Raw genomic sequence first — 26424 nt, 5'->3', positions numbered from 1 at the left:
TGATCAACTGAACAGAAGCTCCGTCACGTCTAGCACACACGTAACCATGCCGACCGGTCGACCAATCAGACCCCGTGTCGTCACGCCCCCGGAAGTCGTGCTGATCTGCCGGTTTCTGGAAGTTGCGGCTCATCGATGGTAGCTCAGTCTTCAGGGCGCACGGTGAGTTTTATCTCTACAGAAGCACTCTTGTGTCGAGTTTGTAGTCGGTACCGGGATTGTGGGATGAAGGCAAAAAAAAAATGAGTATGAAACTGAGTTAGGCGCCTGTCCGAACCGGGCCGGTGGCGGCTAGCTGCTGGGCTACCGGATCTAGCTGTGGCAGCGGGATCGTGTTAGCTCGAGCTCCTCTCAAGGTTGAAACGCGTGGAAACATGCTGCCTGCGGCTTTTTTTTTTACTGCACAATGCAAACTGAGGGGGGGAAACAGCTTCTGGTCCTGCTCATCCGCAGTGATATCGATGAAGGTAAACCTGCAAGTAAATTATTCATGAAACGAACAACATTCGTTCGAAACGTAAAGGAAAGTAGCGTCCATCATCATAACTAACAATGGTGGGGGGGATCTATATTTCTACATTTTTACTGATGTTAAAGTGGAGGTTTCAGAGAGTCGGGCTGAGTCAAATTTATATTATGTCATTTTTATACATTTTTTGGTGCATTTAGTCCCGAGATCTGCAATCTTTATGACTTAGCCACTTTCCATCATGAAAATCGAACTCAACATGTTTAACCTGTTAAAGTGACGGTAAATAACTAATTATACTTTATTAATCCCTTTTTCTACATTCACCCATCTTGTTACTCGGATGCGTGGGCAGCCACATTATGCTCTGGGGAGCCGGTAGGGGTCAAAGGTCATACTCGGATGACCTGGGATTGGAACCTGCAAACGTTCGATCCCATGTCGAAAACTGCTGAATGAGCGAAGCAGACATGGGATAGTTGTAGTTGGATTCCTCTGTGATCTGGATATTATGCAGGCAAAGGTTTTGATAGATTTGGATGAATTTATTGACACTAACACTAACTGAGTGGATATGTCAGGCCCTGTTTACACGACGTTTTCAAGTGAAAGTTTAAAACTTCTGGAGCATTTTGGGTGTCTGTTGCATGACAACGGTGCTCGGAGCCACTGAAAACGCAACTTAATGAAAACGCTCTGACTCAGTGGAAACTTTTCTGAAACGCTGCTCCTGCACATCACGGCCGTAGTAAATAGTTTTTCTGCACATGCACAAGTAGATGGACATAAACAACAATGTTTGCCTCCAGAATGTCAAGAGTCCCAGCCTATTTACTCCTGGGACTTGGAGGTTTTATAGTTGAGCGTCACCCGGAATAGTAATCCAACTTTGTAGTCTGTCCCCCGAATGTCTGTGTACTTGCCATTGTTCGTGAGCCTGCGCTAGACGGCCATTAAAATGTCTTATTATTTTTCTGCCGTTTTTTTCTGCGAGTTACTCGTCCTGCACCATTGGGAGCATGGACACAAAAAGCACATCAAAACATGCAAACGTTTGGGAATAGGTTGCTCCGCCTTTTGTTAATGATTCAGCTAACTGTTTCTGAAGAAATAAAAAAAATGTCCCATTAAAAAGTGGATGGGAGAGGCATCTCATGGAGGACATGAGAGGAGATCAGGGAACATCAGCGTCTATTTCCACATTTTTCATGACCGGTTATGACATCATTATGACATGAGTTAGCAGGTAGAACCCAGTTGGGCCTTTTCTTTGTATGACAGCCACTACTGACTCGCCTCGATTCTGTGGTTGTAGAGAGATGTTGCTGCTGGTGCTGTTCGCCCTCCTCCTGCTCTTCTGCACTCTGGACGTGTGGTACTTCCTGCGGGGGGCCCAGGTCTTCGTGCAGAGCCTCTTCCAGCCCAAGCTATTGGACATCCTGGCTGAGCAAAGCTTCGACGGCATGGTCCTGCCCCACGACCTGGACTACATGGGCCACATGAACAACTCCCGCTACCTGCGTGAGTGTGACTTTGCCCGCTTCCACCATTACATGAGAAACGGCCTGTTCATGGCCTCGCGCAAACTGGGCGCGGCGATGGTTGTGGGCGCCTCCACCATCCGCTACCGGCGTTCCCTGGCGTTCCGTGAGGCTTTTGAGATTCGGACAAAAGTGGTCGGCTGGGACGACAAGGCGTTTTACCTGGAGCAGCGATTCGTGTCCAAGAGGGACGGATTCGTGTCCGCGGTCATGCTCTGCAGGCAGAACGTGGTGCGCTGCAGCCCGGAGACCATCATCGAGTTCGTCTGCAAGAAAAAGGTGAGCGCTGCATTAGGAAGACTGTGGTCGGGCTGCAGTATTACCAACTGCTTCCTCTGCAGCCAGGGGCCCCGAGAGAGGTGTCCCCTGGTCAAAACTGTAGAAATGATGGATGTGGAGATCATCCAAACTTTATTGAAACATATTGATGGCAACACAACATGTCTACCTTCCTGTTTTGAAGGTTTTCTTTTCATTAAAAAGTAGAAAATCAATCTATTAATTACTCCATAAAAACTGACATTTAGACCCGTGCGGGAGACAAATCCATCTTCTTTACAACTGACTGAAGGTGAAGGCAATAGTCCATACACTGTCAACACTCACACCAACATTCACACCTGTGGGCAGAAGAACACATTAGTAAGGAAACTAGAAAAAATCCAAACAATAGAACATGCAAAGTCCCAACAAAAAGACTGAAGACTGATATAGCTGAGTTTAGTGTGAAACCATGCAGGAGAAAGTATTTGAACGGAGGGGATCTTCCTAGTTTTTAATGGCTTATAAAAACAGCTAATTGTAGCCGGGTGTTTGAAAACCTGAAACCAGATTGTGTCTGCTGGTGTGAAGCAGGTCTCATCATTGTGTAGAGTCTGTGACCTCCGTGCTCATTGCGTGTTCCTCCTGCAGATTGCCTGCCCAGAGTTTCCTGAGGACCTCAAACACTGGATCAGCTACATTTCAGCCAGCAGCCAGGCTCTGAGAGCAGAGAGCGGACTGGAGGACAAGAACAAGTGACGGAACATATCAGAACACTGCACGTCCATATACATTACACACACACACACACGCACACGCACACACACACACACACAGAGTTGGGTTGACGATGTCATACGACTTCCAGATTTCCACTGCGCGTTATCATGTTAGAGAAGTACATTATGAAAACTTGAATACCATAGAATAAAATCCACTGTTTGCATCACCATCGCAACCCGTCGGTGGAAATACATGCTGGTTTAATCGTTGTCGCGTTTCGCATCTTCATTGTAAGCTAGCTCGAGAACAGCATGTAGCTTAATGAGGGGTGTAACGGAAAAAAATATTAACGTATCCAAGAAAGTCTTGCGAATAACTTTCAGTCGGAGTTGGATTTCCTGTAGGATTTCAGATGAAAAGATTTAGTTTCCAGTTGAGTGAAGCCATATTATTCCTTGTTCTAACCCTCCTAGTTTTGAGAAAACCGAGGTTTTATGTGAACCGTTACACCCTGAAGCTTTACCTCCCACTAGCATCGATGCATGTTCTCATTCATAACATTTCGATGTCTCGCTATTAGATACTCCCCCTGCGTACAAAGCTACTTAAGGATAGGTGGCTCCACCCCCAATGTGGGCGTCGCGATCAACAGCCAATCAGGATTGGCGTAATGAGATAAATGCTTCTGAGGCATGCGCAGGGGGCGTATCCCATAGTGACACATCTCGTTCATGCTACTCTGAGAACCGGGGTTACGTTTAGTAACTTACAGTTTTGAAACAAGGAGCCCAAGTATTAAAGTTTTTTTGTGCCTGTTTCTTGTAGATTAGAATTATTGCTTTTGACTAAACTATCCAATTGTGATGAACTACTGACATCAGTTTGACTCCATCTGTATTTTTGCACAATAGAGCAAAATAATTGAACTCTTCTGAACGCTCCAAAAGGGAACGCGTCCCCAAGAGGGTTTCAGACGTCAGGACTTCCTGCATGTGGTTTGAAAGCAGAAGCACTTGAATTCTGACCAACAGGAAGTTGCTGGCAACTTTTGGACCCCTTCTACGCACAGTGTAAACGGCGAACGGAAACACTCGGACCTTCTCGTCTGCACGTCAGTTTGCGACCAAAGCAATGTAATGTTTAGTGTTTTTGAAGGGGAGAATGTTTATGTTTTATTGAGCACTGAATCTTGAAGGATGTTTGAAAATATGCATTGTCTCTTTATATTCCATTTATTTATAATTTATTGAGATATGTACGCACACTGAAGTCTATTTATTGTGTCAATGAATTCAATGCATTTTGAATTAAAAATGCACTGGAAACTGTTGGAGTGATGAGGTTTCTTTAAATGAAGGACATTGTACTATTAGAATAGACACACAGTCTCTGGAAAAGGGAGTTTTGGTGACTTTGTCAGAATTAAACAACTTTGGAATGAACTCATGTACTTCTAGGTGGATAAGCCAACATCATAGTTTTAGCAGAAGTGTCACCATCTCCATCTCGCATTACAAAGAAATGAATTGTAGCTATTATTATGATGATGACTTAAGACCGTTTATAGGTTGAATACAGCATTTAATTTATTTTTACATCGACATCTCACATTATAAACAAAAGGTTCGGGATATTTAGCATTCAGGTGATATTTGTGGAAGATGTAGAAAATTCATGCTACAGTGATGTATCATGAAAGAGCATTGGAGTAGAAGCATGCAATAGTGATCTCTTCATCTCAGTTTGTTGAAACAAAAGTAAACAACAGTGGAGAGTATATGACAACACAAAATTACGACTCGATAACTTGACATGTGACCTTGAGCATCCATTCCAGCTTGCCATTGTCTATAAATAAAGAAATAATGACCCAACATATCCATAGTGAAGTTGCATTCTATTGTAAAGTAAAATGTATATAGATGTATCTTTATTTTGACGGTAGCAAATAATAAATCAAATATTATAATCTGAAGTTTATTTTGAAAATGTATTTCCGCCGTGTCGTCATGTGGCCACGCCCCCGTGTCGTCACATAAGCACGCCACCTCGCCCTCTTCCTGTAAACAAAGCTCCGTGTCAAAGTCAGTTCAGCCCCGCTAGTTCGCCCCCAGAGACCCGGACCATGGCTCAGGAGGCCGGGGTGGTCCTGGAGCGGGACCACTTCAACTGCTCCATCTGCCTGGACACGCTGCGGACCCCGGTGACGATCCCCTGCGGACACAGCTACTGCTCCGGCTGCATCCAGAACTACTGGGACCAGGACGACTTTCTGGGGGTGTTCGTGTGCCCGCAGTGCCGACAGAGCTTCAGCCCGAAGCCGCTGCTCTCCAGGAACACGGTGCTGGCCGACGTGGTGGAGCGCTTCAAGCGGGCCGGGCTCCAGGAGGCCTCCGCCGGGTCCGGGCCCGGGCCCAGGCTGGCCCAGGGCGACGACGTGGGGTGCGACGTGTGCGCCGGGAGCAAACACAAGGCCGTCCAGTCGTGTCTGGTGTGTCTGGCCTCCTACTGCGAGCTACACGTCAAGCCGCACTACGAGTCCGCCGCCTTCAAGAAGCACAAGCTGGTGGCGGCCTCCAGGCGTCTCGAGGAGACGCTCTGCCCGCGACACGACAAGCTGCTGGAGGTGTACTGCCGCACCGACCGCCGCTGCATCTGCTACCTGTGTCTGACGGACGAACACAAGGGCCACGACACGGTGCTGGCCGAGGAGGAGACGCAGCACAAACTGGTGCGATACACGATCACACTTTCCCGTCTTTTCCTTGTTGTTTACACCCGTACTGGAAAATACTCACACGGTCGGTTTAAAGGGACAAGTTCCCCTGTGAGTGTGCAGCACCACCCCCTATCGGCCTCCGGAGGAATTGCATATAACGTGTCACTATTAGATTAGATTAGATTAGATTAGATTAATCCTTATTAAACCTACATGGGGAAATTCCATAATCACAGCAGCAGTTTCACATTGTACAAAATAGTTAAAGACAGGATAATTGCACACAGAGAATAGACTATGCATATGTACATACATATTTATGTGTGTGTGTATTACGGTATTTACTGTTCAGCAGTGCCAGAACAGATCGAGAAAGTAGTTCCAGGCAGGAAAAGAAACAGAAAAATACTTCTGGGAGTAAAAACACGAGGAGTAGTCTGGTCAGAGCTGGTGTGATGAGCTGCCACTCTCATGTCGTATCTGTATAAAATAAACTAATCATACTTTAATTCTTTTCTTTATTGCTCGTTCCTGTCAGTTCTCTTGCTGCAGCATTTTCGAGCATTTTCACTCCGATAATATGGAATTACAGTAGTCTGGAAATCATAAATTAATTTGTTTATCATGCATAATAATTCAAAGTTAATCGAGTGTTTCCTAAGAATCCCCACAGGAAGCTCGGGCCACTGACACTGATTTCAATCCAGGCTTGTTGGTTTTTCTGTGTGCAGTTTGCATGCGCTTCCCGTGTTACTTCCAGATACTCCAGTTTCCTCCCACAATCCAAAAACATGCATTTACCTTTAACTCGTCGACAGTCGTGCGAGTGTGATCGTCTCTCTGTGTTTGTCCTGTGATGAACTGATGACCCGTTCACAGTGTTTGTCCTTCACCTACAGAAAACAATACCAATGTAAATGTGGCCTCCCAGGCCTTGTTTACACAAAACAGCGTTTTCAAATGAAAACTAAACCTTTATGACGTCTTGGTTGTTTAGACAACAACAACAATGTTGGAAATCCCCAGAAAACATTCGCTTTTCTGTGTGTGTGTGTGTGTGTGTGTGTGGGTGTGTGTGTGTGTGGGTGATTGTTGTAGAAAAAAAACCCAGCACCAGCTAGTGGCCTGACGTGCAAATTACAGGGTTGAGCTTTCCGTCTCAACGCAGAACTTTTCTGAAACAAAAATGATTCCGTTTACGGTCGATGGGCCTCGGTCTGCATCCCGTACCTACAACATAACCCTCTGGAACAACCGGTATTGGAGCGACTTCAGCCATTCTGAACGTAACAAAGCCAGTGACATGATAACTTCACAATAAAGCAATAAAACAGCAAAATTGGATCCTCAGTGAATGAGTTTGATCACTATGCCATCTGCTGTATCTATTATTGATAAGAAAACTACACAACTGGAAAAAAAAATCCCTTTTATTTATTGAGAAATGATGCCTCTATATCATTATTATTACATTATTGGCAGTAATTACATTTTGAAAGGTGGTTATTACAAAAGTTATTACATTACTGGCAACATGTTATGATAATGGATCAATAATCTTTAGTTATTACATTATGAGCTTTATTATATTGAAAAGGGCCCGATTTATTACGTTATAGGTTGTTTCAACCTCTTTTCCTCTTTGTCCACCTCTGACCTATGTTTCATACCAGAAAATGTAAAAATTCCTCACCAACTTGTTCCAGTATGAAACGGCAACTTCCTGAACCTCAATCAGAAGTTGGTTATAAATCCTGACTCGTCATTGGCTCGCTGTCAGAGTAGAAGTGAAGTAGCAGGAAGTAAGAACTTTCAAACTATTGAATCCTTTGCTTCCGTTGAGTGAAGACTGACCTTAATGTCCGCTCCGTCTCACTCTTGTCCTCAGAGGAAGCTCAGCGACATGAAGAAGAGCTCCCAGCTGAGGATCCAGCGGATAGAAAAGGACGCGCAGGAGCTGAGACAGGCCATGTTCTCTCTCGTCGTAAGTGCCGAGTCGTGGCGGCGCCGTGGAGCCGGTCTTCCTCGGCGCTCACCCCTCTGCTCCGTGTCCCCATGCAGCGGTCGTCTCGGACCGTCGCCGAGGAGAGCGACGCCATCTTCACCGAGCTCATCCGCTCCCTGGAGCTGAAACGCTTCGAGGTGAGAGAGCTGATCAACGCCCAGGAGAAGGCGGCTGTCGGCGAGGCCGAACGTCTGCTGGAGAAGGTCCAGAGGGAGATCGCCGAGCTGAAGAAGACCGAGGCCGAGCTGGACGAGCTCTCCCGCACCGACGACCCCGTCCAGTTCCTCCAGGTACGGGTTCAGCCTGCTGCTTCCGCCGGCCGTTCTGGCTCGGAGGCACTCGGTCAAACCTCGCCTTGCCCCTCTGTGTTCAGAACTGGGAGACTCTTCACGAGCCGCCGGCGCCGTCGAACTCGCCCCTGGTCAACACCTACCAGAAGCTCACCTTCGGCCCCGTGATCACGGCGGTGACGGACTTCAAGACGCTGCTGCAGGAGGTGTGCCAGGGAGGCTTCGTCAGCATCTACGAGAGAGGTAGCTGCACTCGTCACGCCTCTGTGTTGCTCCGGCGACCGTCCGCTCACGTCTCCATCCGTTGCAGTGAGAGACGTCGCCATCGTGGATCCTCAGAGTCCAGAGGAGCAGTGCGACATGACGCTGTGCAGTGGCGGCGGGACGCCAGAACAATTCGCCATGGCGACGCGTGAGTCTTGAGCATACACCTGCAGATACAAGCTTTCAGTGACTTCATTTTTTATTCGTTGATATAATCTGGAGTTTAAATGGCACGGATGACATCACGTTCTCGCTTCGCTGTGATTGATCCTGTTTATTTCTGATTTGATTTGGAAATCTATGAACAAACATTGTTTATTAAATCCAATTTTCCATGAATGAATATGAAGGACACGTGTAACTGGCTGCAGAGAGTTGTGGGTTGAGTGAATCCACACACGCTTTCAATGTCTTCATGAATATTGACAATATTCATGCGTGTCGATATGACCTGACTGTCTGTCGCCGCCCCTCGCAGCGAGCCATCCCATCGGCCTGGACCAGAGCCCCGTCAACCCTCTCAACCCCTTCCTCAGCACTGCAGCCGCCACGCCCACCTTCGCCAGCTCACCGTTTGGTAAGCGAAGCCATCGGAGCGGAGCTTTGAGTTGGAGTGAATCACAGAACACATCGGAGGATCTTTATCCAGAGATCCACCGCCTTCATGCTGAAACTGCCACTTTAACCAAATGCAATAAAAGTACCCACTAAAAAAAAACAACCAGATTTGAACAATATAACAAAACTATATGCCGTAAAACTTTTTTATGTTGCGTTCATGAAATTAGAAAAATCCCAGGAATACGTTTGGATATTTTAGATTTAGATTTTTTGGGGGCATTTTAGTTTGTTTACATTTGTTTAGGTTTTATTTTATCTAAATAATATTAGCTTCTTTTTGGGGGTTTTAGCCCTTCAAAGTTGTGTTTTAGGAATTTTTTCCTCTTTTAGATTTTTGGCATTTTAGCTTTTTTGGCTATTTTCCCAATTTTCACTGTGACAGCCACGTTGTTTTTTTAGCTTTTTTTGTTTTTTTTTTTTACTATTAACCCAATCTTTTATTTACGAGTCCCTAAGCGGGAGATCAGAGTTCAGAGCATCATTAAAAATCAGAATCATGTCCATGTAGTTTTATCAAAGTTACAGGTAGCCACGGGAGAGAGGCTAAAAATCCAGCTGGCATCAGCTAAACTGGGCACATATTTTTCCGCTGCACTTGTGTTTACCCTCGGTAATAGATTTCTTTTAGATTGTGGCGATGAAAAGGTGTGATGAGCCTCTGTTGTGTCCGCTCAGGCTTCAAACTGTCGTCGGGATCCAAACAGAGACACGTGCAGCGGCGCCCACACCCCAGAAGGAAGTGACGGAAGAAGACCACCGCTTTAAACAGGACCTTTTCAGCATCCACGGGATTCTACTTTGTCATTGACTTATAATTTTTACTCTCTTTTTAAGTGTTTTTTTCATTTTTAAAGAAAAGCCTGGTTGTCATTAATTTTCTTTGAAAAAAAAATGTTAATTAAAAATCAGACTGAACTTCTTCAGACTCTTTGTTTCTCACACACACACACACACACACACACACTTTTTACTGGAACGGACTTTAATCTACATGTATGAAGTGAATTTAGCGTCTAGTCTAATACTGACTTTAACAGTATTTCGTCACTCCACCAATTCAGTCCAGTCGGCAGTAACGTCGAGATTCATGAGTTTTAAATCATTCTAGCATCTCGTCTGTCCTCAATCCAACACCTCAGGACCTGAAGTGAATTGAGGTTCAACAAAAATGTAGGGAAAATTTTTAAACGTAGATTCAAGTGACTTTATCATCCAGCCTGCTCGTATCCTGATACTGACTCAATATTGCCTGTTTGTCAAAACTCAAAGTATCAGACCAATACCAAAGTGGAGATTTGGTCAAATGAAGGCCAACAGTGACATGAGAAGTTATGTGTTCAAATCATTTAGCATCTAGTTTGTCCTCAATCCAACAAACTCAATGCAGATGAATAAAATCCCAATAGTTTGTCCAGTAACATCGAAAAGTGGTTATATAACGTGGTGGTGAAGCCTGGTGTGCTCATGTTGAGTGATAATTCTCATGAGTTTATAGAGTTTGTGATTTGCACTGGTTTGATCTTGTGTTTTGGCTGCAAAGTGTCAGTCAGATCTGGCAACCCTCGTCACTCTCGTCTCCCTGGCTTCCCTTCACTGGAGGGTGCAGTCTTTCCTCTATTCGCCACGCGTGACGCAGGCACACCGTCAGTGACTCAGCACAAACGTCTCTGTCCCTTTAAAAGCAAAGAATGCCGGCGGTGGAGTTTCTGTATGGCGGTTCCTGTCAGGTTATGTGGGCTGTGATTGGCTGCTCGGGCGAAACCCGAGAGCTGTTGTCAGCACACCTGAGAGCCACGCCCGTCTGTGTACGCCAGAGTCCACAGAGCAGGATCATGGCCTCCCCCGCCGTCTCCATAGAGCAGGAGCAGCTGTGCTGTCCGGTGTGCCTGGAGGTCCTCAGGGATCCCGTCACGGTCCCCTGCGGACACAGCTACTGTCTGCGGTGTATCCAGGACTTCTGGGACAGCCCCAAGCAGAGGGGCCGCTTCAGCTGCCCTCAGTGCCGGCAGCAGTTTAACCCCAGACCGCTGCTGAGCAGGAACACGGTGCTGGGGGAGCTGGTGGAGACGCTCCAGAGGCGCCGGTTCCCACCGGGGACACCCCGCCTGCCCCAGCCCGAGGGAGTGAGCTGCAGCGTCTGCTCCACCACGAGCAGCAGGGCGCTGAAATCCTGCCTGGTGTGCCTGCGCTCCTACTGCGGGGCCCACCTGAGGGTCCACGAGGAGCGCTTCCGCAGAGACCCCCACAAGCTGATCCCGGCCTCGGACCACCTGCGGGAGAAGCTGTGCCCACAACACGGGAAGCTGCTGCGCCTCTACTGCCACACGCACCAGCAGTGCGTGTGCTCGCAGTGTGTGAGGGAGGGCCACCGGGGTCACGCCACGGTCACCGTGGAGGACCAGAGGGCCGCGCAGCAGGTGGGTCCCGAGATGAAACTTTACATCGTTTCCGTTCAACATTGTTCACGTGTTTTGACACAAAGCGGTGGACGATTGATGCGACGTTTTGAAGAGAGCAAAAACAGGCAGAAATGGTTAAAACAGCTCAGGGAGCTGAAATGACAACAGTTTGTAAAAAAGTATCTCAAAATTCTAACCAGCTGCTCTTCATCGTTTTGACTCTTAGAAAAGACTCCAGGATTCCTCCTCCAAGTCTTTGCAGAAACTGAAGGAGGCAGAGAAGGAGCTGAAATACGTCATCAGATTCGTGAAGGTGAGTGAGTGAGTGAGTGGACGTCCACTGTCTTGAGCTGAGTCGGGGACAGCGATCCCTGGACACCCAACTGAGGAAAGCCCGCCCTCCACAGCACTCCACGGAGGCCACGATCGACGAGAGCGAGAGGATCTTCTCCAAGATGATCCGCTCCATCGAGAAGGAAAGCCGGGAGGTGAAGGACCTGATCAGAGCGGAGGAGAGGGTGGCCGTCAGGGAGGCCGAGGACGTGCTGGAGAAGGTCCAGAAGGAGATCGCAGTGCTCCAGAGGACGGACGCAGAGCTGAAGGACCTTTCCGCCACTGACGACCACGTCTACTTCATCCAGGTAGCAGTCAGCTCCTGACATCGGTGAAAGTTTTCGCTTGAACCGTTGTCGTGTTTAGAGCTCAGCTGTTTGTCCAACGGGAAGAGGACGAGGGTCGTGGACTCCACTTCCTTCCAAATAATGTCATAAACATGAAAAGGTGTGAACACCTGTGTCCTGGTTATTCGCCTTCTTGTCTCACAGTCAGAAAACCCCTCAGTTTAGACTTTGGATGTCCTCCCTGTCTGTATGTGTATTTCATGTGGAGAATGCTCATCATTGTTTCCCCCGAACGTCTGTCCTCCACAGAGAAGCAAATCTCTTCGCTTTGCTGCGAAGACTGTGGAGATTCCCAACGCTGAGGAGCTCCCGTATCTGATGTACAGAAGCCTGCGGGGGGCTCTGTCTGATGTGAAGAACAGTCTGAAGGAAACGTTTCAACAAGAATTCTCCAGAATATCCAAGAAGGGTGCGTGTGCTCCTTGTCGCCGACGGCAACCGAGAAGACACTCTTCTGTTTTGGAGTCGTAGACAACTGATCTCTATGTTTGTCTGCGTTTCTAGAAATGTCGCTAAAGGAAGGCAACAACCCCTCGAAAACGACTAAAGGTACGACTCTGTGTTATTTAGCGGGTTTTCTTTTTGTTTTTAAGACGGCTGTGGATGCTCATCATGGTCCTCTCTCCGTCTCACAGCACCTGATATCGCCATGACAACCGCACATCCCAGCAGCGCACAAACAGGTTCTGATTTATGGGTCTTTGAGGGGGACATTTATTTTTTATTTTTGACGTCGGCCAATGTCATGGCTCCGTACATTTCAGTAACAGCGGGTGAACACTCAGAAGTTTTTGCTTTCTAGTATAACTTTATACTGTTCATATATAATATAATATAGGAGCAACGTACTAAAACATACAATGGAGTGTTTATCACAAGTTACGTTGTGATACTTAACATTATTGAATCTTTAATATCTTGTATAATTATATTTTTATGTCTTATAAAATGTTTGTACCTCTTGCACTATGCTTTTTCTTATACTGTATATATATATATATTTACATTACTCACAAAAAGTTAGGGCTAACTGGCTTTCTGGTGAAATTGATGGGAAATGCTAAAGTTCATACTACAGTGATATGTCATGAAAGTATGTTATTTAAGTAGAAGCAATGCAGTGGTGATTTCCTTTTCTCAAGCAGTTTTCTGAAACAAAATCCAACAGCAGTGGAGGGTGTACCACAACAATGTCAGTGGCTCAATAAGTTGTCGTGTGGCCATCAATTACAGCTCGACGACGCTGGTACTGATCACAAGTGGACTTATTGTCCGCCTCAGCGTGGCCTCCCACTCGTCTTGACGGGCGGCCGTCAAGAGGGCGGAGCCTCTACGTGGCGACTCAGCTGATCCCAGAGGTTTTCTATGGATTCAGGTCTAGAGAAAGAGCAGGGCCCTCCAATGCGACGCCCACTAGTCTCCAGCAGTTGATCAATTGTTAGGCGTCGTCTTGGTCTCATGTCTAAATGTGAACAGCATGATAGAAAAAAAAGACAATTTAAATACCAATTCTAATTGAACCAAGACATTTATTGGTCCATTCGGGGATCAACCTCCTGTTGTTCTGTTAAGCTCCCTGTTAGAGAACAGCAACTTGTTCATAAAGAACTGAAACATCAAAAGTTTAGAGTCCACAAGAAGTTCACCTGTCAAGGTGGATTTTAGTTTCATCCTGAAATTTCCCCCAAAAGCCAAATATCCCAAACTTTGAGTAGTGCAACTATATAACACCAGACTGACTAAAAGCGTTGTGACGTCTTCCAGCTGCAGCAGAGGTGAACACGGTTTCCATCGTGTCCAACACGGAGCCGAAGACCAGAGCAGATTTACTCCAATGTGAGTTTGATCATCAGCTCCTTCATGAGCGCCGATCGGTTTGTGTTCATTCAGACTGTGTCTGTACAGATTACAACAACCTGAGCCTGGACCCAAACACAGCCAACCCTTACCTGTGGTTCACCGACGGCGGCCAGGGGGTGACCACGCTCTCGGAGGCGCAGCCCTCCCCGGACCACCCGGACCGCTTCAGCAGCTGGGCTCAGGCGCTGTGCCGGGCCGGCATGGCGGGCCGCTGCTATTGGGAGGTGGAGTGGGCCGGGAGCGTTTCCATCGGCGTGTGCTACAGAGGCATGGGCAGGAGGGGGCGGGGCGACGACAGCAAGCTGGGCCACAACTCCAAGTCGTGGAGTCTGGACTGCTCGGACACTATGTGCACCTTTCAGCACGAGCGGCAGAGTGTCAGAGTCCCGGCCGCCTGCTGCGGCCGGATCGGAGTGTTTCTGGACTTCAGGGCCGGGACGTTGTCCTTCTACAACGTGTCCGACACCATGCTGCTGCTCCACCAGGTCCAGACCACGTTCACACAGCCGCTCTACGCGGGCTTCTGGGTGGGTTTAGGCTCCAGCCTCAAGCTGTGCTGGATGAGGATGTCGGAATGAATCTAAAGCTGGTTTTTCATCAGTAATAATGAAAAGCAAGGCAGAGTTTTGTGCTCAAAATTTTTTTTATTAACCGTCTAAACAGCAGCAAAACTTTGGTGGCGAAGCCGGGGAGCTCAGATCTTATTGAAGGCAGCAACATCCACACTCTGGACCTGCAGAGGAACAACACGCTTGTTTTACCAATGGAAAGATTTCCTTCAGTGAATTAAATTTAACAATTTAAAGTGTATTTCTGCTCTTTTGTGTCCAGCCTGAGTTCAGAGGCTGAATGCTACTTTAGTAGTTTTATCGCCGTTTCATTTACACCAGGTATAAAATGGGAAGACGAAAGCTTGGCAAGTTTGAGAAGATCAACACTGGTTAGACCCACGTCAAGTAGGAACTGAGTAGTACAACATGTACCGTGAACAACTGTGATAAATCCTGTTTAGTACACTGTGGATTCAAAATGATTAACTTAAATATTGAGATTATTCAAACAAATCCACTTAAGAGAATCAACATCTACACAAGTTTGTATTCATCAGAAATCCAATTATCCTAATACTTCTACATCATCACGTACTACATGTCGGTGTAAGATCACTAATGAGGACAGATTTTATAACTTCATCTCGACACACTGATTTATCATCGTGTGGAAAATTCAGGGGGTCGATTGAAAAGTAGGCACAAGCAATGATGCTCTCTAAAAACAAAACAAGACCGACTTCACAGGAGAATTTTTACAAAGATAACAAGAATAGTTAGAACCAGAACGTTCAACAGGAATTGGTTGAAGGTCGACATGATTCAGAAACCACTACTCACGTAGTCCTCAAACTTGGTGATCTCCTCCTCCAGGATGTCTGTGCCCACTTTGTCGTCCTCCACCACACAGTTGATCTGCAGCTTCTTGATGCCGTAGCCGACGGGCACCAGCTTGGACGCCCCCCACAGGAGCCCGTCGATCTGCACCGAGCGCACGTGCTCCTCCAGCTTCGCCATGTCCGTCTCGTCGTCCCACTGGACACAGACCCCCCCCCAACATTAAGACCCGAGCACAGCAGCAATGTGCCGGCAGCTACATTAAGTGTAACGTTTAAGATAACAAACACATCAGATTTTATTTTAGGAATGATCTGTTGATAAACACGTCGCTGCTTCGTATTAACCAAGATGTGCCATTTCTGTAATATTACTTTGTTCCACAAGGTGGCATTTTGAGTCAACTGACAAAGAAGAAGTGAGCAATAACTAAAAATCTCTTTCAAACAAACAAACAAGCACAATCAGAGTGTCGTCCTGCTGATCTGAAGCGACTGCTGCCATTCCTACTTACGGGCTTCACGTCCAACAGGATGGACGATTTGGCGATGAGGGTGGGCTTCTTGGATTTCTTTGCTGCGTACGCATCCAGACGTTCTTGCCTGACGCGAGCCGTCTCCTCGTCGTCCTCGTCACTGCCGAACAGGTCGACGTCATCGTCATCCTCATCGTCACCGTTCTCCACCCTCACCTGATGGGTCGGAGCAGCCTGGAAGATTCAGGCAGGCAAATAGTTTGTGGGATCCGTCTGATTCTTCTGATATAGAAAGTTTGCTCTTTGAATTTTACATGACTGAAAAATAAAGAAATCGCTAAATAAGGCTTTAGCGCAAACATGGTTTATGATCAGGAGAGAAAAAATGTTGGAACAAAGTATTATGAAGAAAAAAACCTTGCCTCCACCACATCAGTCTGTCATCTACTGGTAGGAACAAGATCACTTCATATTTGAAATAAATAACTTTTATCGACAGTGCTGCTCGTAGTTTAGGATTTTTTAAGATTCTATTTCTGAACGATAATAATACAAGATGTAATTGTAGTTTTTCTACACGACGGTGTTTTCAGGTGAAAGTAGAAAACATCCATTGTGTTTCCAGCGTCGGTTTACAAAACGGTGCTTGGAGCCACTGAAAATGTAACTTTGAAATAATGTGTTCGACTCCATTCTCCGTTGAATCGGGATCAAATGAATCTTTTCTGAAACACTGTGCATGCACACCACAGCCAGAGTAAATAGTTCTTCTGCACATGTGCAAGTACATAAAAAATAACAATGGCGGACTCCACAGTTCATATTCTTGATTAGAACATGTTGTCTGCAGACATTAATGTGTCGCTTCATTACAGAAATCAACAGCACCCACCCACATCCTGTCATGCCAACTACAGTTTCAGTGTTTATTTCCATATAGACGGATATCTTTTTCAAAATGTTGCCGAGTAAACGAGAACATTTTCTGAGACAAAACCAAAGGTTGACTTGAACCATAGTCCAGTAAACGGAGCCTAAGAATTCTGCACAAACCCAATTAGTGTTTTTATAAAAATGTGACATTTTCAGTCTGAGGTCTGCTTCTTTCCTGCACCAACTTAGAGGTCGTACCTTAACACATGGCACTGCTGCTGCTGTGGGAGTCTTTTCCAGGAAGGTCACTCTGGACTCCAGCTTCTGCAGTGTTGCCCTCATGTCCTGCACCACTAACACACACACACACACACACACACACACACACAAAAACCCACCATATTGAATAATCATGTTGAAGAATATTTTAGTTTAAAAGCAACTTGAACCAGAAAAAGTCAATGAAATCACAGTTGGGATGAGATACTTTAATTTGATGGGCAATTTATTACTACTTGACCATGTATGAGAAAAGGAACTAATAATTAGACATAAACATAATTCAGTCAATCATTTTTCTGAGTTAAATTGCAAGGATTATATAATGCCAGCTTTCAAGTGTATCGCGCTTTACAATATTTAAGGAATAAATACAGTCGATATTTGTTTTAAAATGTCCTTAACTGACTTTCTTCCTCACACAACTGTTGTGAAATTGAGATTTGACAAGACTGTGGTCCAGATACCTTTGTGCAGGCTCTGGTTCTCCAGCTCCAGGGTCTTCATGCGGGACACCAGCTCCTGATCTCCTCCTGCATGCGTGGACGACTGTGGGGTAAAACAGTCATCAGCAGGGGGCGCTGTGCACGTTTCAGCTGGAAGAGGTTACAATCCAGAGCTGTGTGTGTGTGTGTGTGTTCCAAACCAAGCATTGACTCAAGAAGCAAACACAAAAAACACAAAGTGATGCTTTAAAATGAAATCATGCAGGGGTGAAATCAGTCACACGGTCCACAGGTTAAAATTAACCCCCGGTTTAGTCAAACCCAATTAAATGATCAGTTCTGTGGAGAAGTGGAGGATTGAAAGCTCCCATTCACCAGCAGCCTGGAAGCTCCGAGACTGAAAGCGGGGCAAACTCAAAAAACAAAAAAAGAAAATCTTAAACTCCAACAGCTTGACAGACGTTTGAAAGTTTTAGGAGGACGGACAATGGTTCCCCTGCTTTCAGCCTTTTCGTTAAACGTTATTGATCACACATTAGATTGATCATCTCATTCGACCCACGGTCATGGAAACACCCTCCAAAAACATGAATTAAGGTTGAAATCAAGGCTGCTGAATTAGAGCGGGATGGTGACGCCACAGAGCCGCACACTCCCGGCTCGGGCTTCATGCAGCGCACCACTTACATTTCTGTGCTGCCGCTTCTGCTGCCGCCCTTTAGCCGCATGCTGGCCTGTTCTCGCCTGCCACAGGCCAGACGAGGGTTTCAGGGAGGAGGATACAGACAACAGAGTCAAGACAGGCAGGTGGAGGTACTGACTCAAAGGGTCTAGGATTCCAGTACTCTTTAAAGCGTACAGTCAGTAGGATTTTATTGACAATTCAGTGTTGTGAGAACACAATCAATACTTCTTAATATAAGGAAAGAATAATTTAGTAGGTCTTTGGCCAGAATTTCCATTTTGGGAAAAACCTCAACCTGCACGTATATTTAATAAAAGACTCAATTCAGACTTTTCTCGTTCATCCGCCCCAAATGTTTTCACCTCTTAAAAAGGGAATGAACAAAAGTCTCCTAAAACATTGAAAACCTGAAATAATTACAAAACAAAAGGCAACTTTCAGCATTTAGTGAAACTACAGTCAATAGAGGATTAAGACGTGTGGAATCGAGGCTCATATTACGCTCAAAAACAGTCGATAATCACACGAGTGGACACAATGAGAATAAAAAACCCATCGTAATAACTAAAAGTTGATTTTTATTCATGTCTTAATAATCCCTAAATCCAGGTCTAATAGATTATCAAGCCATAAAACAATTTGACTTTGTTTGGTTTTAATATGATAGTCAGTGGATTATGTGTGCGGAGGCTTTTCATTTGAAAAAACAGGGAAGAATTTGAAGCAACATTGAACAACATTTATAAATAACTCCATCGGGCTGAAGCAATATTTGGATTTGTCTCCACAGCTGAAGGTTTTCCCAGCCATCGGTCGGTCGTCAGGTGTGTAAACACAGGAACTTAACTTGACCTCAGGACAGAAATCATCGCCTCGTAATGACCCACTTTGTATGACGAAGGACGGGTTTTTCCTCCGAGTAGCACAAACCCTGGCACTTCTGATGCTCGATGGAGACTTAAAATGACGACTGCTTTGATTTATCGGAAATTAACAGACATCGCGAGTAACTTTCAGCTCGTCTTCAGTCAAGCTTTCACGTTTTAGATACCCGACTTTGAGGAGGAATTTAAGCCAATGTGTTCACCAGTTCATTTATTGTTCACCAGCCACATGAGCTGTAAATCCAGAATGATGCACTGTGCCACCTTGTGGTTCAAAGTAGTATTGCGACAAACCAACTTTAAAATATTAGCAGTGATCTCAAAAGCCTATTCTGTGGCCAAATAAAAAAAAAGAAAAAATTATTAGTGACCATCAATAGACTACTAAAACCATGTCAAAACAATTGTATATATAATTAATTTAAAATTTTTCACACAATGTGCCAACTTTTTTTTGTTTAATTCAAATGGATTTTATTGGACGAATGAATCAATAAGTGTGTCTATGTTCACAGGAAAGAATCACGTTTATAGATTTTTTTTTTTTAAATTAATCAGCAAGTGCGTTTGACTGGAACACCACGAAAAACTAGTATGAGGTCAGAAATCTGTGCTCAAGGCTACAAGTTAGAATTATATGATACCAACGACTTGAATTATTTTGACACAAATGTTGCATTGTGTATTTTATAATAATGGTGACTAACGCGTTACAGCCCTCGTACATGATTTTTATTGCATTTCCATTAAAAATGACTGACTGGTGTTAAAGGAATTTTGGAGCAACAAATCAATTTGGGGATATTTGGTCACATTTTCATTTAAATGGAAACAATTTTTTGTTTTCAGACGCGTTTGTACAAAAACTGCTGTGAACAAACCAACACAAGTACTGAAAGTGTATAATACAAAACAAACAAAAACAGTTTAATCATCTTGATTAAGTGATTTTAGGGCAACATGACTGAGTGCAGTTGGATCACTTGCGTTGCAGCTTAAAAGGACTGATGGGTGTTCCGGTGGCATTTAGCATTATGTCCTTCATTTTGGCAGCAGACGTCAGGACGCACGAACCCAACACGACGGCCTGACTTCAAACTTTGCCCTGACATGAAACTGTGTTTACTCTGGAAACCCTCAGCCGAGGAAATCCTGTTTTACTCGCAAAATCACACCAAGACAGGTTGTTGTGATGTACAGAACCATCCTGGTACGTTCTGGATATGACCCAGCCACAGTAATCCCTCTCTCTCTGTGTACAAACTCCACCGCTCGGGCCTGTGAGGAGCTCAGACAGCTGCCAAACCACCTGACCCCGGCCACAAGAACAGGCGCTTCTAAATCGAGTGGCTTAGCTGGCATGCGTGCAGCTGCCGAGCGCCATGACACACCGCTGTGACGCTCCTGGTCACACCGAAAGGGCAGCGAGGGAAACTGAGCCGTGCGGCCACACACTGGGCCCAAGAAAGAGCGTGTAGAAAGGAATGCTATGCTAACGTGGAGGGGAAAACCGAACCCGAATAACAGGCTTGAAACAAAATCTACAAGCACTCGACGACTGAAGATTGGCTTCACGTCCTATGAAGGCATTCTGAAGGTTGTCAAGTGTTTTTGCATGAATGGGCTTTAAGTTATAGACGGCCCTGGATTGTACGTGCAGGAGCTTTGTTTACCTTCATCATGTCAACATTATATTTAACCTGGTGGCAACGGACCAGAAACACTAACATCAGAGAAGGACGACTAAAATGCAACTGTCATGTAAACAAAAAGTTAAATGCAGTTGAAATTGGGTCCAAAAAGACAATGAGCACCATTATTTGGAAGATCAACTCCTAAAGCTCAGAGACAACATGTATTTTTTGCATTTATCAACCAAAATATCACATTATAAATACTGTGCAGCCCTACTGAAAAGGCTTAAACACCAACTGACCAATTATTTACCATCTTTTAAGTCCACACTCCTCAAGGTTTATGTCCATTACAAATATTGCCAGGTTATGTTAGCATTTTTCCTCTTATACAAATAATTTAAGGCTGCAGTCTACAGATAATATAATGCTTTAACAGCCTAGTACAATAAAATAAAATAAAAGGTGATTCAAGTCACATTTGAATGCAGTACTATACAGTTTGTTTTTAAAGGGGGGGGGATATGACCCGTGGGCCAAAACCGGCCCACTGGAGGCTCCGGTCCTGCTCGACAAACAAGAAAATGGTTAAAAAGAAAAATGTTTTCTTTTAATTATTTTTTAATTATTTTTTCTAAATTTCTAAGATTGGTTTGGGGTTTGTTTTTCCCCCAGTACTTTGCAGCAAATCATTTGTCGAGACTGTCGTCATTTTCTGTACCAATTGTTTGGTTTTAGTTGAAACAACAAAGACACTTTAAACTATAAATTTAAGGGTTATTATTTGACTATTTTACCAGTTCACTCAAGATGAAATCGGGCTGTATGTGGCCCCTGAACCTAAATGTGTTTGACACCCCTGCTGTATAGTACCGAATCATCTCTCGTAGCCTCAGGACATAACCAAATATTTCATTACGCAGTAAAATTAAAACAAACTATCGAGAAACCTCAACACATTTGATCAAAATAAACCCTGGCACTCTGGTATTGTTAAAAAAACAAAACTGATACGGACTGATTGCAGAAGACTGAAGAAAACTGTGTGCAGGTATGCACTTCATTTCAAACCTCTAAAACACCTGCATGCTTTCCCACCTGGTGCTGAGGGGCGGGGCCATTGGCGCCCTCGTAGAAGTGCTTCTCCGCCTCGTCGTAGCGGTGTTTGTCGAACCAGATGTTCTCTGAAGCGAGGCACTGCAGTCCACTCATGTTGGCGCTGAGGAACAAAAAGGGACGGGTTTGGGAGAGATTAGAAGACGCTCTCGTGCACATTGATCATCATTTGACGCCTCGTCTTCGAGAAGAGTCTCCACCAGGTATTAGGTTGTTTGAAGGGGCACGGTGAGTGACTGAACCGACACCACACGGCAGGATTAGGGTGACGTTGCGGGATACAGCAGCATGCACACGCACGTTTGGAATGAGACCGAGCAAAGCTGAAAACCTTATCACAAACGTAGCCAGCAAGCCGACGTGACAACAAAACAGAGACGCCACGTCATTAAGAAAAAAAACGAATGTGACTCCAACAACATTTTAAATCCGCCTCTCATTATGCAGCAGCACACAGACACGACACATTCCTCACCCAAACAGAGCTGCCTGCTCTGCAAAGTTGGGATTATACAACAAAAGGCTGGTCAGTGGCTAACCCTGGAACCCCCTCAGTCACGGCACAGGCCCACTTCATTGTTCAAACCACCGCAGGAAAACCACAGGCTGTCAGCATGATGCACATCGCAGCGGTGGCGACACCGACACGTCAAGACGCCATACAGCCGGGGGAGGAAAAAAAAAAAAAAAAAAAAAGGCCCCTGATGTTCGACACGAGTTAGAGTCACTGAGAAAACGACCAACAGGAAAGTGCAGACATACGACAAGTACCAAAGAGTGGCAGGAGTTAAGTAAACCTCAAACACATATCAGGACTCTGCCACTCCCTTTGTGAAAGGAGTCATACTTGTCCCATCTGGACCGGCCCTCCGTCTCGGAGAGCCCCCTCTTCCTCGGCTGGGGGCCCCTGCTGCCTTTGCCCCCCTGCTCCGTCTCAGAGGAGGTGCGGTGGCGGCCCCGGCTTGATTGGCGGTGAGGGGTTCCTGAGGCCCTCACGGTGGTGACGCCGTGCTCTTGGGCCCGTCTCGAGTGGAAGGTGAGGCCCCCTCGGGTGTTGGGGCTCCGCGGGGACGAGGGGAACCGGTGGAGGTGGGTGCTCTCCGCCTGCTCGTAGGAGCCGCGGTGGCCCCATGCGGCCTCGCCGTGCAGGACCGGACTTTGGCCGTAGGAGCCGCTCGCCATCGGCGAGGAGCTCAGCCAGTCCTCCTCGGGGCCGGAGTTCTCGGACTGGGACACCCGTGCGGGACGACGCAGCCTGCCGAACTGGAGGTTGTCGCCGCTGATGATGCCTCGGTCTGTGGCGGCGCCCTGCCTGAAGGCCCCCACGGGAACGGACCCTTGAGGGGCTCCTCTCGGATGACGGCTCGGCAAAGACTGATCCATTCCTCTATCTTCGTTACTCACTTACGTGGCAGAAAAGAAAAGCAGCCGATGGAAGCTGGAGGCATTAGTCGAGTGTGGAGTTAGTGCTGCAGTCTAACTCACTGGTTAGAACAAAAAAAAAATAAAATAAACCCACAGAACAAAACCAATGTGGTCTCGGAGCAAAAGAGACGGGAGATTGATCCAACAGAGACTTCTACACGAGCCCACTTTCTACAAGGAACAGGTTCAGAATGAGCCGAGGCTACGTGGGAACAGACCAACGAATGCTGATAAAGCGAGGTCCCGCCCACACCGAGGTTCAATGATCAATCCCACATTGCGCTTTCAAAGACAAACAAGGCAAAATGTAACAGAGGTTATCACAGATGAGGTCAACGTGGTCCGCATTCTGGTTAAGACGTGGCTGCAGGGTTTGAACACAATTTATACTCTCGTTTCAATTTGCTGGATGGTTTGTTCGTCTTGACTAGAACTTTAGGCCCAAGCTCTGCTGAGCTTCATACTTTCCTGATCCGTTATGTACATTTTGTTTTTACAGGTTTATATAGACCTGCAACCACTTTAAGGTAAACAAAAACTACTTCAGCAAACACACAAGACGTCTACAGCCAAGAGCTCCATTCACAAAATCTTGGTGAAAAAGAGTTCTTGTAAAACACAAATTTCTCAGGATGAGGTTCAACCGTTTTTCAGTCACAAAATAATCCCAACTCCACTTCAGTCAAATTAAAACGAATCCAATAACACTGGTTCAGAACATTAGAGGTGGTACTCAGTCTCTCTAAGTTTTCACTAGTTCACTCTCTGGAGGGTTTTTAATCGTTCTTATTCAAGTCCAGAGTTTGTTTCTTTCCATCTGAACACATTGGACCCTCTGAACTTACCGTTCAAATGTCGTATCAAACAGCTTTGCTGCCGACACAGACTGCTCCACCTGCAGATAACGTGCAAGGCTGGTGGAGTGTTTCCACTTTCTACTTTAAGATTTTTAGCCATTTTTACAGCCAATGCCGCTATGGATTGTTGTTACCACTCATTTCTAGGACATTGCAAATAGTCTGTTTAGAGGGGGGGGTCAATTTACTTATCTTTTAAATACCATACAGCAGCAAGTACACAAGACTGATTCACTAAATATGACAGTATGCTCTTCCTTCACACACGTTCATTCATGCTGGAACCAAATGTGTTGACGTCCGTCCACAGTGGAGTCTCTGTGTGGGTATTTAGTAAATGCAGATCACATGCAGTGATACGTTTACAGAAATAAAACAGGAACAACATGACAGAGGTGTGACAGGAGCAGTGTGTTTACGGACAAACAGCAAAAACAGCCACGTTACAGGCATCAGTGCAGAAACGACCAGTTACTGAACTCGACACAGACCTGCTCAAACATTACCGAGGCGTCGATTTAATCTCTCATTTAGCCATTAAATTTACACTTAACACGCTGACATCAGTTAAATTCACCATCTTAAGATATTAAAGATAAACGTCCACTTAATAAATACAGATTAATATTTTCCCCTACACGTTGGCTTGATTTTCAAATTCCACGATAATCTAAATATAGTTTATTTTTAAAAAAAATTTGTTGTTTAATATAATTTTTTATATTGACGTCTGAAACTGTTTTCATACTGTTGGAAACCTCAAAGATGTTTAAGAGCTTCAGTCTGGATATTTACTACCATCTCAGATCGTTGAGCACAAGAATTTACCATTAAAACCAAACGCTTTAATCTCATCACTATTCCAGAATATCTTCTCGCATTCTGTAAAGTTACGGGTGTACATTTGGAGAAAACCAACAAGTTTCACCTCTAAAATGCCTGGAATTTGAGAAAACTAAAACACCTTTTTGCCTATTTCAGATACGTCAACTGATACGACGCATCCACAATTCCTTTAAGTACAATTACCATTAAAACAGAACAGTACATTCAGTTTAAAAAGGATTGAAATCCTGGTGATTGATTGCTCAGCAGTGTGATCAGGAATTCATCCAAGAGATTGAACACACATGGGGAAATAGATCTACATAGTAAAGATTTTTCAAAGCTTTCTTTTAATTCATTAGAAAAATTCTGAGCAAACTGCATGGTACTTCGGGGGGTTCTACATATTGACTTCTATAACTATTTTCAGCAGTGGAAATGGACACCACCTGCAGCAAGAATGGACTAATTATCAGAAACACTTCTTCGTAAAGTGACGCAAGATTAAACAGCTATTAACCTCTTGGATGAAGCCTGTTGGTGCAGTTTGAGTATGCTCAGGATGCCTTGAATAAAACTGTTCACAAGAGAGAAGCTGTGCCGACTCAGGAGGTTGATGCGGAACGTGTAGGCTCATGTGCATAAACTAAAACTTGCAGAGACTAAAACAGTTCAGGGAGAGAAGCTTGTCCTGCTTCGGGACGTTGAGTTAAAGCAGCATCAAACACTCACCTGGGTCAACTGCAATGAAGGCTAACAGGAGGAGGGGGAAAAAGAGACAGTGAAGACACTCAACGACTGGATACAGCTGAGTTCAGAGGCTCACTGCGACTCCAGAGCAAACAACAAGCAGAAGACGTTAGTGTGAGGGGAGAATCAGGTGATAAGAACAGCTGGGTCCTGGCTACAAGTTACCACACAAGTTTTCTGACAGCCCTCCCAACTTGTGCTCCACTTGAACACGTGGCGACAAAAAGCCACAAATTCACACCGGTTCGTGCCATTTTACCGACTTCACTCTGTCGTTCGTGTCCAAGGTTGTGAAAATGCAACTTTATAGCACTTACTGGTGTGTTTTTTTTGGACGTTTTAAGGCTCAGGAATCGTCTGTTTGCGTGCTGCCTCGGCTCTAATCCGACGGTGGAAGAGGACTTGCATTACCGGGCGGCTCGTATTCATCAGCGGCGGAGGGGCGGGAGTGATCCGATTTTAACCGGCTTCTCGCCAATTACAACGTTTCTTTAATAGATGTACAAAATAATCGGATGCAAAGTAAATTAAGACACGGATTTAAAATCTGAAAGGAGGAGAAACGGTTATTTTAGCTAAATATCGCACCTTAATATTGGTATGATCCATTTTGGTAAAAGACTACATATCCCATGATGCACTACGAACAAAAGGCTCCACCCGACATGTGTTGACAGCTCACTTTAGATAATTTACTTTTTCCAGTTAACGCCGCAGATCCGATTCTCAATGGGATTCAATGAATCAGTTTGATGGCTTTTAAAAACCTATAATATTATTAATAACAATTATGAAAAGAGGCATATTTAGAAAAAATCCCTTTTTATCACATTGTACATGCTGTACCCTGCCTCTTCCCAAAGTTTACTACGATCAGCTCCAACAATCCACAAGTCCTAAAGTCAACATTCAAATTCACTATTCTTAAAGTCAAAAACTTGCTTCAGAATAACTG

At 45.2% G+C, this 26424-nt stretch overlaps 3 protein-coding genes across 9 annotated transcripts; 2 read left to right on the top strand and 1 right to left on the bottom strand.

Moving 5' to 3' along the window:
- The first annotated feature begins 82 nt into the window (after positions 1-82).
- LOC308122293 (protein THEM6-like) lies at positions 83-4866 on the top strand. 2 transcript variants are annotated; one of them, XM_080484037.1, is made up of 3 exons: positions 83-162; positions 1785-2289; positions 2923-4866. In XM_080484037.1, exons 2-3 carry the CDS (start codon positions 1789-1791, stop codon positions 3028-3030), a joined length of 609 nt encoding a protein of 202 aa, XP_080340163.1. In that variant the 5' UTR covers positions 83-162; positions 1785-1788; the 3' UTR covers positions 3031-4866. The 2 variants fall into 2 exon arrangements, with proteins under 2 accessions (XP_080340163.1, XP_080340164.1); XM_080484038.1 differs by having other exon boundaries at positions 85-467; positions 2923-4324.
- Positions 4565-14641, top strand: LOC308113362 (E3 ubiquitin/ISG15 ligase TRIM25-like). Its single transcript, XM_080469608.1, has 15 exons — positions 4565-5725; positions 7602-7697; positions 7775-8008; positions 8092-8251; positions 8319-8420; positions 8751-8849; positions 9569-9603; positions 10576-11310; positions 11519-11605; positions 11700-11933; positions 12222-12381; positions 12477-12521; positions 12608-12655; positions 13737-13808; positions 13878-14641. The coding sequence occupies exons 1-15, from the start codon at positions 5120-5122 to the stop codon at positions 14408-14410; spliced, it is 3246 nt and encodes a 1081-aa protein (XP_080325734.1). The 5' UTR covers positions 4565-5119; the 3' UTR covers positions 14411-14641.
- LOC308122251 (elongation factor 1-delta-like) lies at positions 14457-25881 on the bottom strand. 6 transcript variants are annotated; one of them, XM_080483970.1, is made up of 10 exons: positions 25787-25881; positions 25452-25472; positions 22460-23015; positions 21595-21715; positions 17981-18037; positions 17315-17396; positions 16827-16921; positions 15735-15929; positions 15224-15418; positions 14457-14565 (listed from the first exon to the last, which is right to left on the bottom strand). In XM_080483970.1, the coding sequence occupies exons 3-10, from the start codon at positions 22993-22995 to the stop codon at positions 14527-14529; spliced, it is 1320 nt and encodes a 439-aa protein (XP_080340096.1). In that variant the 5' UTR covers positions 22996-23015; positions 25452-25472; positions 25787-25881; the 3' UTR covers positions 14457-14526. The 6 variants fall into 6 exon arrangements, with proteins under 6 accessions (XP_080340096.1, XP_080340094.1, XP_080340099.1 ...); XM_080483968.1 differs by having other exon boundaries at positions 22460-23050; positions 25787-25878; XM_080483973.1 differs by lacking the exon at positions 17981-18037 and having other exon boundaries at positions 25787-25862.
- Positions 25882-26424: the final 543 nt, after the last annotated feature.

This window comes from Lipophrys pholis (genome assembly GCF_963383615.2).
Source record: "Lipophrys pholis genome assembly, chromosome: 1".
NCBI lineage: Eukaryota > Metazoa > Chordata > Actinopteri > Blenniiformes > Blenniidae > Lipophrys > Lipophrys pholis.
The sequence above is the reverse complement of the archived record's forward strand: the minus strand, read 5'-3'. Positions and strand labels throughout refer to the sequence as shown.